We start from the raw sequence: 12,919 nt of genomic DNA on the forward strand, positions 1-12,919 counted from the left end.
ATTAGAATTTCTTATTTCTCAAGCTACATATCAATGACACGCTCCACTTGAAAGAGCTGAACACAGGAATATGAGATTGAATAACCGGCTCTTTGACCTTGAAGTCACCAGAGAGGCACTAATTGCCGTACAATTATCCGCAATGTAATTCTCAAAATGACTATTTCCATCATTATGGAGTGTCTCGCTGTCCCTCTCCTCAGTGATATCCTGTATCAGTTGTTGGTAGTGTCTAGTGCTGGATCGGTTAGGGTCACAGGTACCGAGTAGGGCGATTTTTTTGCAACCGGTTGTCTGTCCCACCATTCGATAACTTCTCCTTCTTCATTTAATTCTGTTAAATACCCCCACGTTATTCCTACCCACTGTTCATCAACTGCAGATCTTCAAAACCGTCAGTATCGCAACGGTAATCCATACGCACCACAATTAACTTGTCAGTTTCTTGCGAGTGAGTGATGATTATGTGAATTATTGTGGATTATCGCAGTGCAAGCATTTTCGGAAATTGCTGATGTTGTAATAAAATTGATGATACCCGTCGTTGACATGAGGACCAATATTTGTTGACGAATTAGGTTCCTTTGCTGGACGTAAATATTTAATGCTCGATTGAGAATACGGGGATAAACAATTGCCAAGAGGAAAATATGCGGCTAAACTTGAGTGTGGAAGGGGGTCATAAAGTGGTAGAGTAACGAAATAACATACAAGTTGGATGTGGACATATTTTAACAATAGGAATTTGAAAGATGGAATTAATGAAAAAAATGTCATTCAGGTAACAGATTCACAGTGGAATGTAATACAACAGATTGGCTTCGGAGTTTTTGCTTACGAAATTGCGATTTTGTTCAGTAATACTCTTTGTTCAATCAATTGGCACTCGAATAAATGTTAATTCATGCGGTTTTTATCAGTTCTGGACGTAAATGTTTGTTGTTCGATGACGAAGCCGAGGAATTTCTGGAATTTTAACGAGGCAGTGAGGTAAATAGATAATGGTAGGAATTGAGTTGAAGTGAAAGAAAATCGATGATAGAATAATATTCAACGAATTTTCAAAATAAGAAATATATGAAGGTTTAGGACGAAGGAAAAATTAAGTATTATCTTGGTAGAGAATGATTTCGAAATAAAATGTCAGCAGATAGTTGAAAAAGCAATTTGTCTAAAATGTCTCCTGACATTTCTCCCACGATCAGACCTACATAATAAATCTGTAGATAATAAAATAAATTCAATTTGGCTTTTACGTAATAGATCGATCTTAACCATCGTATTGAATATGGAAAGTCTCTAGTCATTACAAACGCTAGAAGAAAATGTCAGGAGTTTTTTCTTCGTTTTTTTTTAGTTAGAAATAGAAACGTTCGTGCTGTATTATCTAACGTTTTTTAAATATGGCTTCTTCTTTTCTCTGTTAATTATTCAAACGTAATTCTTACGCACTGCTTCTGCATTGCAAATTCTCAGCATCGTCAGCTTCGAGTATGCTGCGATTCAATTAACAACTACGTTTCAATTGTGGATATTTTTTATTTTAATAAAATTCGAGATCGGAACGCTAATTGAATTTTTAATTTACCTCGGAAAATGATATAACATTTATTTTCTGCTATGAACAGAGCGTTCATATATATTTCATTACCAGCTGGAATTATCAAATTCGAATTATTGTGAAAATTAAATCAAATACATAAACCAATAATTTTAAAAGCCAGGGCTTCTTCAAATTTTCCAATTTTCACCGTTGATGTATTTGTGAATTGCCATATCGTTGAGTATTCCAGAAATTGCCTGATTTACTGAAGGGAAATGGTGAATTTTCATGCCCAAAATTTTCCGGGGATAAATTCGTAATGACAAAGAGCATAAAATACCAAAAATTTACATAACGTTCTACCACTTTGCAGCAACACTCATTCATCCGTGAATTTATCATCCCACTCCAAACCTGATGTTTGAATATTTAGTGATGCAGATTTTCATCGATTTTATTTCAAAACTTTTCACCGAAAAATTCGTGATACATAAAATTCATTCCAAAGGGAAGATTTGCATATCAATCGATGTTACAGCCACTGCCGTAGAGAGCAGGTTAAAAACTGTGTCACAGAGTGAAAAAGAAGGTAATTTCAACGGACAAAAAAACCTCTGACATAAGTCGTTATCAGAGGCTCAATTTTTCCCCTGAAACGTCGAGTGTCATTCGCCCAAGTGTTAGAGTAGGTGGGTATATAGCGTCTGGATTTAACGTTATCCACTAAAGAAACTATGAAAATCGAGTGTGGACCATGGTTGGCATGTGTTAAGCCAGTGAAACAGTATCCACGGGGTCATCACCAACAACCTCCCGAATTTGAACCGGTTTATCGATCGATCGAGCTCTCCTGTGGCCTCCAACTCGAGCCCAAGTGAGTTCTTTGCATTACGCACAGACGAATTACGATTTTATTTAAATCATCAACTCGGCCAGTATGGCGTCATCGAATTTTTCATGGGTGTGCGCATATTTTAAATATGCTTTACATTTTAGGGACGACCTAACATACATACATACATAAATTAAATCATGAAAATTTCTATATTAAAATTCGTCAGAAAAATTTAAAAATAGAACGACAAATATTGCCATTTAAATAATATTCATTGCATTCTCGAATGTACGTTCCATTATCATTTGATATTGCAAATTTGGATGGCCCTGATGATAGTGAGGTGCCTCGATAAAACTACCACTGGGATGAAATATTCATTCATTCAGGTGGAAAACATCCCCTCGTGTAAAATGTCCATCACCTGTTGTGATCCACCACCTGGAATGACGTGGCTCCCTGTCAACAGAAAACAGAATTCACTTTCATTACCGAAACTAATTAACTAAAAGGGATTGCCCTGTATCCCTCTGCGACGGAATTTTCCTTGGCAACCCAATATTACTCTAAAAACATTCCATCAAGTCTCGGCAACATCGTAAAAACAGTGGATGTAACTGGATTAAATCCATAAATTGGGAATACAGAGGCAAGAAGAGTATGCACGGTGACTTTAGAACTTGACGAGATTAAAATTTGCTGGGTGTACCAGCGAAAAGGCCGGGGAATTTCAGCCCGAATATGGGAGGACGATTTATTTTGTCCAAGAATTTTCAGAGAGGGGTCTTCACTTTGGAAAAAAAAAAAATAGAGGGCTATGGCACTTCCAGCAGGAATTTTATTTACCAGACCGTTATAGTGCCTATCGTCGAATGTTGTCTATTGCTTAAATGTGATCTTCAAAAATTCCTCGACTTTCAAAACCTGCATTAAATTACCTGGTTATCCATAAATGATGAGAGCCACGTCCCTCTAAATGACTCCCTAAATTATTCACTAGAGGAGAAAGGCCGGGAGATGGAGTGGGGCTTTGTAAGAGTGAGTTATCTCCGATTGGCTCGCGAATAGAATTGATATTGAATGGCGTGTACGGAAATAGACTCAACCTGATCGGCCATCGAATCACGACGACTAGGTTCGTCTTATTCAGGTGAACCACTCTCTCCCTCCCTTATCATTCGCTCCACCTGTTCTCTGACCCTATACCAGAATGCCAATCGATCTGGGGGTCCAGGAATATCAAACTTCTGAAGTTAATTATTATTTTTTGGTAACGAGATTTAGTTTCCCAAAGAAAAAAAAAATCTAATTGTTCAGTACTTCAATTTTGTTCTGTTTCTGATTTTTTTATTGCCTCAAATTATTTCCAGACTTTAAACAGTCCTGGAAAAGGACAGTTTTTTGGCTGGATTGTCTCCTGAACCTGCTGGTGAAATAAAATTCAAAGATTAATTTATTTTTACAAAAAGGTGCAGAAGACTTTCACCTAATTTTTGAATTTTACAATGCAATTGTACAGATCGCTCTGATTAAATCGATATTGTGGGTATCTTGTGGTCCCAATTGTTGGTTCTGTCAATGACTAAAAAGGTGAAAGGTGGAGTAGCATGAAGGACATTGCCTGGCCTGGAGAGTGCTCCTCCAGTCCATCGTTGAAATGCAATTGCAATTTCATTGAGAGTTTCGAATTCAATTGAATTTAATTAATTCCGGAGATTGATGGATCGGTGGAATGAGGGGATTTATTTGTTGTCTTTTTTCATTACCGGGCTATTGGGTAATTTGAATTTTTTATCGACATCGTTCTGGGCCATTAAAGAAAATTCGAGATCAGGAATTTTCTTAACCAATTCAAGGAGAATAAATTGTACCGAATAATCGAATTTTACTGACTTGTTCGGGTGAACCATTTCCATTAAACAAAAAATTGTGAAATATTTTCAGTGGGTCAAAAGGTAATAGAAAGCCCAAAGTAAATCGAATAGAAGTACATCCTTCATTGGGATAGAAAAATATTTGTATGTTATCTACTCTCTCGTTGTTTTTATTTTTCACGTCCATTTAGCGTGTACTTCTGTTTTCATATCGTAAAAAAAATCGCTCGTTCGGGGAAAAAAAACTAATTGAACGGCGATGAACAGGGGGAGTGTGTGCACATGTACATGCGTGTTAATTTGCTTTTTCATTGTGGGATGGGGAGGAAGGATAAACGGTTAGGTCAAAGCGTCCGAAAATTTTCATTCCATTCGATTCACTAGGAAACAGCCGAGTGAGGTGCTAACACGATTGAAAAACACACATGAATGATTCCTCTGTGTACGACTACAGAATATTTTACTCTTCTGTTCTCTTTCACGCTGTTGGGAACAGAAACACTCGTAGACTATCAAATCCTGATGCAGAGCTTTTCGTTTCTGGTCATGATTCAATTTGAGGAAATGTAGAGACTCGCCATGCCTCACCACTCGTGGTGGACACAATTGGGGTTCAATATTTCTGCGAGGGAATTCTGCTTTTTCCCGATTATTTTATTTTTTGATAACAGAGAGTATTCAAATATTAAATGGTTATAAAATTTTTTTAACTGGAAACAATCATGTGGGGAATGAAGTATCAGAATTGGTGAGTGGATAAAAAGCGAAAAAATATTGAACTGGAAATTTATTGAGGAGGAGAATGGTTTTATTCGGTACTTTTCGGTGATGTGGATTGATATTATTTATTTCTAAAAAATATTGTCAATTTTTGAAACAACATGACCTTTCATGACTTTTCTTGTAGGACTAACTAAGGGCTAGAAGGCAGGTAATGAGGGAAATTTGTCTATCTGGATCGGATTTCAAGATATCCATCAGAAACTGATGAAAAATCAGAATATAATGAATAAATTGTTAAATAACTCTGCTTTTTATCGATTTTTCCAAAACAATTAAACTAAATTTTACTGCTCACTTTTCTCGCTATTCCATTGAATTTTTTTAATGAATAAATTCATTGACATTGATTGAAATTGTCAGTCCAGAAGTACCGGGGATTTCAGTCGAAAATCAATAACAATGACATCCACAGTTCCACTGATTAATTGCGTAATGAAAGCATTCTCTGAACTGGAATCAATCACATGAAGAGTGAAATATGAAAATACGCGATTGAACAATGAATGTAATTTACTCTTCCCTGATATAAATAATAATTTCACCTCTCAAAAAACATTTTCAATTCCATAATTTCCCTCTTTTCTTCCCCATTGAACATAATATTCCTCCATAATGACATCTCTCGGGTCGACTCTAATTTATAAAATACACGATGTTCACTATATCAAAGAATCGCTGCAGAATCTCCTGGCGTAATTAGATGGCATTAAATTGCGAAATAAAGTATACGACAGGAGCATTAAAAAAATATATAATATTTCTCCAGTCCAGAGCGAATAAGAAGTTTATCTTGGAAAATCCAGGAATATTCTAAAATCCATTTTTTCGTTTTTCACGTTTTTCCCAAAAAATATCTTAAAAAATAATACACATATCGCAACAAATCCACGTCATTCGATTCGTGAGGGCGTTTGAAATCGTGCTTCGAGATCGTCCCTAGAATTTTCCCGTCTAAAGATGTTTCATGAACCTATGTATCAAAGGAAAGCTTCGTATATACATCTCTATATACATTTATACTATTTTATCGTGAGGAGGAGCTAGTGTACTGTGTATTCACACAGATTCAAAACTGTCACGACGAGAGCCAGCATGAAAAAGGGTCGCATCGGCGACGTCGGGGGATAAAGGAGATAAATGCATATATATCTGTTGAAGTATGTACAAAAGTGGGACAGATCTATACTGATATGTATATTCCGCAGCTCCTCTCGACTTAGATCTCCCCATCACGAGCTCTTACGTATATTTTACTATTATTATTGTATTGAGTTTTATCAATCGGTGAATATTTCTCTCTCTCTCATTTATTCAATATATCGTTGCTCCGAATAGACGGGTTGTTCATTGATAATTACGGGTGTAATTAATCGCTGATCCACCTGGCGTCCTCTGTTATTTAACGATTATCCGTTTGTCGCTGTGAATAGAACCGATGGGTTATTGACATTTCAATGGAAACCTTTGTTTTTACAAAATATGAATTCTACGCAAATATCATGGAGACAAAGGGTATTTCAGTGCATTGTTAATGTCAGACGTATCATTGATGATGCCTATCGCTGTTAACGCATGTCATTTGTTTTGTTAATTTAATTTTTTATCGGATGGAATTATTGTTCCTTTTTCCTTTGGGGTTGATTACAAAAATAATTATTTGTTGTAAAAAAGGTAAAGTTGAGGAGGGCAACATCATTACCAGCGTCTTCTTTCGTAACAGCCAGAGACAGAGAGAGAGAGTAGTTAACTGAAAGTAGCGTTAATTAGAGGACATAATTATAATTAAAATACTGCGTAAATGATATTCCATTTGCAAATCATTCGCATTCATTCCTGGGATATTCGTTATAAACCAGCCTCTCTATTATTTACACTACATTTCCCGCGAACATATGTAATTTACATGGAACATACATTCATGCTGTTAATATTTAGATCGTTGCATAGCATTATTGAGATGAGATGAAATGTTGTTACCTCCTCATTGTTTTTGCACCTCTCGTTTTCCTCGGGGATTGTTTTTTTAACTACTATGTTATTGCATCATGTGACATAATACCAATGTTTAATTAGCCTATTACCTTCAATGTGCACGAGTGAAATTTATTTGTTTTAATTCCACTTTTTTGGAAGTTAAATGTTGTTTATGTAATTATTTTTTATAATGTGGATTTCAAAAAGGAAAGGAGAAATTTCATTTGAAAATATGTTAACTGGTTAACAGAAAAAGAAATACTATAAAAATTTTGTTATTTGCATATTTTTTTCATGGACGTTTAGATGTTTTTCTGAGATGGTTACTGCAAGAATTGTTTTAAAAAAATCCATCCGCTGGTTTTTCAGGAATTAATTATGTAGAAGCAATTATGACTTCAATTTTTAAGTCGTTTCTGCTGCTATTCAGTCTTGATTAATTTAATTAATTAATGGGCTGGTATTCCTGTTATTAATAGTATCGTTAGCGTTGAAGATGAGTTCGTATAATTGAAATGAAAGTTCTCACCCCTTTGAATTCTGAAATCCACGAAATAGGGACCAAAAATGGAGAATTATGAAGGGGATATTTTGGTTAGAGAGCAATGAAATTCGGAGTAGAAGTAACAAATATCAAAAATATCGGTTTTTCTCTCGTGTGCATTGTAGGTTACTTGGAATCTCACCGGGGCTGGGACATCGTGTGCATTTCTCGGAGGGAACGAATTTACGATGCCGGGAAGACCCTGAGCCGTCCGAACAAAGGTTGGCCATATCGCTTACGTATCACTGAATTACTGTACTCATTATTATCCACAAACGTGTCTATAAAAATTTCCATAAGTTTTTATTGACGAGCCAATTGATTCCCAAGGTACTCAGTAAAGCTCAGCTTTGTCGATTGGCACTTTAAAAAAATTTCAATCTCAACAACTCCACGATTGATCGCTAATAATCCCGTCCATTATCAGCAGCCAATAGCTCCATCCTGTCCTCGAAACGCTTCGTAACCTGACAATATCTTTACGTCAAAAATTTTCACTGGTCTATTTTAGGATAATAGCCTTCAATAAATCGTCGAATAATTAAAATCTCAGGTGATCCCTCCCGTCGGCCAGTGAAACGATATTAAATTCTCCGTCATTTACCAGAGCTTTTCCCAATTACCCCAGAAGAATTCTCATAAAATTAACCGAGCGAGGAATGACACTCGCTAATAACTTCATTTTTTTATTAATAAAAAATCTTTTTTTCTCCAGTGTATGATGTACAATGTGCACAGACACTATCTTATATCTACATTTTTTACGACAGCAGTACATTTTTTTTATTGGCAAAAAAAATTACAGTATAAAATATATGTGTCCATTATAAATATATACTATGTATATACCCGTATACTACATTGTATGTTTTTATTGTCGTCGTAAAAAATTAATTTCTCGTGTTCTTTCAAGATCTGCAAACGAAAAAAATCGGGCAGTGGGGTAAAGAGGGAGTGAGGGAGGGGGGGGGGCTGGTCTCTTGTACATAAAAAAACTAAAAAATCGTGACTCGCAAATGAAAAAAAATGGATCCCTCACGGTTTGATCAGGAAGTGATACAAAATTGTATCATCACATGATTAGTCCTCCATTAAAATGGAATAATAGGGGAATGAGGCGTTGTGTGTTCGTCAGGGGCGGTTACATGTGAGACCACTCTAGCCCAAAGGTCAATAGTTGCTTCATCACGAGAATGAAGGGGGGTTGAGGGGGTATGTGTAACCGGAATGATGATGTTTTGGAACCAGGAAAAAGGGGATGGAGCGGAAATGGCCCGTGGGACTCACCCAGAATGGAAAAGTATTACTGGCACAGGTGCGCCTGCGTTATTTCAGCGGTGGAGACATTGCATGTGTGTACTCAGTGTCCCTTCATCCCTCGGTCCTCTGTATTTATGTAGTACATACTGGCTGGATCACGCGAGGGGCAACGTTGAGTGGGCTTTTATTTTTAGGCCACGTGAGCTTGAAATATAATGAGAGGGGGAGACGAATCAACGATATATCAATGTACTTTGATTAATTCTTTATCGTTCGCCTGTCGGAGAACGACCGTTAACGTACACTTTTTTTTTCATTAAGGGTGTAAATTAGGAAACGCCTTTGTGTTGCGTGATTTCATTTGGGGGGTGGATATGGCGTGATGAGGGGAATTTTAAAAAACAAAATCTGGGAGAGGAAATTGAAGATTTGAAAATTACTTTGATTATTTGGAATGTTTCCGGGACGTTTATTTTTTATTTTTCACACTCTTTTGACAGATTTTTATTGACGGGAATTTTTTTAATCATTATGTAGCATTCGTTAGAGAATTCATGTTGTATCTCTGCCCATTATTCCCAGTTCATTGTGATATTTTAATATAGAAATTCGAAAGAAGATTAAAAATATCCTCCAATGGAAATGCTGATAATAATCATCCCCCTCGTTCGAGTCATGTTTCTAATCCCCAATTTCATTTCCTGTTCTCCACGATATCCATTGGCAAAATGGAGTGACATTAGTCCACATTGTTCATCATTACGTGAGTTCATGTCGCTGACATCTTGTACGGATCCCTCTGAAACAGAGCGGAGGAGCTGGAACATCCAGTTTGAAAATCCTCGTTGAATAATTTATTCGTTATGCCGAGGTGCCTCCTCTCCCTGAGTCACTCGAACAACTCACGAGTAGTTTTTTTTTCCCCCTCAAATAATGGAACACGAATGTATATCTCGCATGCGTGAGTTTAACTACGGGAATTTATCCGAGAATATATTCTCTGTGTGAATTCTGTGACGCGTGACGCACGGAAAATTGTGAATTAGTGAACGACTTTGAATCCTTGGGGAACGATTCGATAGTTCTACGATTGATTGATTTAATCGATGATTTCTAAATAAAAATTAATTAAGCAAAGCATAAATTAAAGGAATTCACGCATAAAATTGCGCATATTATTCCGAAAAGTGTCGCATTCAACTGAAGCCCGTCGAGCAGTAAAAAATCGAACGACGGAAATTACGAGCGCAGATTTAATTAAAAACAATGAAATGATCGGTGAAAAATTAATCTCCACCGGTGGGGCTAATTGAAATGGATTCAATTGACCCAAAAATTCAAAGTGCTAACGCTCATTCGTCCGCACCCTTCAAAAAAAAAAATTCACACAAAGCCCTGAAAATAAATAGAAAAAGAAAACGCATTATCGTCGCGTGTGAGAGGAGCTTCACTTCTGCATGATTTACCATCAACGAGCTTGTACCTCTAAATAATTCGTCGGTATAGTCGAACCCACCCTGGCCATGAACCTCACTATGCTCAACCATCCCCTACACTATGCATATACAATAATAAAGTACACCATTTCCCTGGATTTTCGCGTAAAATACTAGTGGCATCGCTTTTTCAAACGGAATATGCTTCAAAGCTCGATGTAATTCGAAAAATTAAACACGAGAAATATGAAAAAAACATTCGGAAATGCGTTCAGAGGGACGGGTCAAGGTAAACACACAATAAAGAAGAAAGAAAGAACATTTAATGTTCAATCGTGAATTATGAAGCGATGAATACGGGGGAGAATGAAGAGGAGTGGAAAATTCTCAAGGGGGAGAAGAAAAATTTTAACAGAGAGCAGCTACCCTTCTCGCTCATCCCGCGACGTTTCGTGGCCTTTTTTCGGCGAGAGGACAGTCTTAAAAGATATACAATATCTGTTAATTTTTTTTTTCATTCGAGAAAAATCCACAAAATTATTTAGAGCTCTGGGAAAATTGTATAGAATTCTCTGAATAATTTTCACGCCGAAACGCGGAAGGGAATTGATGGAGGTTCAGAACTATTTATTTTTCCTTTCTCATTCATATTCATCACTGATGAATTTTTTTTTACGCGCCGACTATTTTTAAACGCAGTTATGAGTGCGTGACAAAAATCACCTTTAGACTTGGAGATATTTCCTGAAAACTGGCCGGTAGTCAAGGGGACTTGAATCGTTTTACCGCTTCACTACTAAAACTCCAACAATAAGAATAGGAAATACAAGGTAAATTATCAGATGAGGAGTGAAAAATTTATGAGATGCTCTTTGAGCACTTCGTAACTTATTAAATTGTTGTCTGCGCAGCATTCCGAAATTCTGCTTTGTGAATCTCTAGGATAGTTTGCAGAACTGGTGAGACTTGTATATCGTAACAAAGGATATGAGAAGGAAATTGCATTCGCCATTTCGTAGATTAAAAGTGGAACGAACAATGGAACATTTCTATTCCTGAAAATATGTTTAATTAGCTCGATTTACTTGAGAAATATAAAATATATGTCTTATATATTTTGTGTATATTCTGTGTACATTTGCAGATACATGGGATTAGTCCAAATAGTATATCTATATTTTTCTTTCACGGGAGTGCGCCTAATCAAGTCTTGGGATGAATTTTCCGAGACAAAAAATCTCATTTTACGTTGCCACCACCCATCCCTCTTTAAGAATCCCTCGACTATCGTTTCTACTTTCGTTATACGTTTATTGCTGCAGCACTTTAGCCCTCATTGCCGTCGCGTTCTCATTTTTATTGTGGTACTGAAACGAATGGCCAGGCACTTGGACAATTTTTATTTCTTGCAAGTTTTAGTGGCCTTCAAATCGCTCTCAGCATCATCAGAGTCTCCATTAATTTTCCCAGTTATCATTGTACAGTTGCATTCATACACTGAATTGTCCACTTTTCAAATTAATTATTTAAAATGTCATCGTACTACAATACACTATTTATTCTCGATGAAAATCATTTTCCACTTGTGTAATACTCTTCAATTCATTCGCGCAACAATGAATTTACTGCTCATTGTTTTAGTGGAAAGTTCTGAAAGAAATTTTACGATAAAGTAGAATGGTGAATAAATTTGACGGTGTTGAGCGAGCTGCAGAAATAGTTCGTGAATTTTTTAATCTTGCCGAGACAATGGCATTCGTTATTGATCCGAACTTCTTGTAGAGTTGATTACACTGCTCTGGAAATGCCAATTAACCTCGGCTGACTGAACAATTTGATGAGAAAATAAAAAAAGGAAAAAGGTGAGGAAAAATTGGCCAGAAAATGGTGGAAAATTTCATGTGCATAAGACGTTTTCAATTTTACTCAGCGATCGAATAATAATATAAAAGTATACCTACACATATTTGAAATGTAATTAGTAATGATTGAAGTTGTTTTATCAATTTTTGGTCGATAAATCTGCAGAGCCGAAAAAATTGTGTAAAAATCAGGAAGAAATCCGGGAAAATTATGTTTCAACAAAACATTAAATTAGATTTAAATCAGCCAGGAGTCGCTGATGTTACGAATATTGAACGACTGAATGAAACCACACGCCCACGAATATATTGAACCCGGTATTAATACCTCAAACGAGACTCAATGAACCGAGGCTATTTATCCCGAAATAGCTTGATGAGTGACTACCGGAGTGTAACGCATATTGAATGCAAATGATAATGAAAAACACGTTTACCAGTCTCCCAGAATTTTGAGTTACTGCCCGATACAATTCAGCCACGATGGCGATACTCATTAAACACCGGCCTCGTTAAAGCCAGTAGTCAAAATATATGAGAAAGCAATAATTGCTCAGGCCCACTCGAACGGAACTAACTCATCAAACTTTGTTACATTTATGCTTCCACTTGAGAGACTGTTCCTCCACTCGACTGGTAAATTTTCATTAATTAAGTGAGGATACTTGCAGGTTCCGGTGAGAATAAATAGACCTGGTCTCTAAAAATTCAAGGGAAAGCGTCGGTGAACGCTGGGGAAATAAATAGAAGAAAGACATTTCTCTGATTGAAATGGGGTACAATCGCGGTTCAAACTAGTCACCAGGTG

General features: G+C 36.6%; 1 protein-coding gene across 8 annotated transcripts in view; it reads left to right on the top strand.

The window, feature by feature from the left end:
• Positions 1–298: 298 nt before the first annotated feature.
• The window catches only part of Rdga (retinal degeneration A), a 34,660-nt gene continuing 22,039 nt past the window's right edge, over positions 299–12,919 (top strand). The window contains exons 1-3 of one of the 8 annotated variants that reach the window (XM_064122752.1): positions 299–781; positions 1,917–2,417; positions 7,679–7,774. In XM_064122752.1, coding sequence (XP_063978822.1) covers positions 2,278–2,417; positions 7,679–7,774 — 236 coding nt within the window. In that variant the 5' untranslated portion in view covers positions 299–781; positions 1,917–2,277. The other 7 variants (XM_064122753.1, XM_064122756.1, XM_064122754.1 and 4 more) reach the window with 7 other exon arrangements.

The sequence above is a fragment of the Diachasmimorpha longicaudata genome, chromosome 6 (assembly GCF_034640455.1).
Source record: "Diachasmimorpha longicaudata isolate KC_UGA_2023 chromosome 6, iyDiaLong2, whole genome shotgun sequence".
Taxonomy (NCBI): Eukaryota; Metazoa; Arthropoda; class Insecta; order Hymenoptera; family Braconidae; genus Diachasmimorpha; species Diachasmimorpha longicaudata.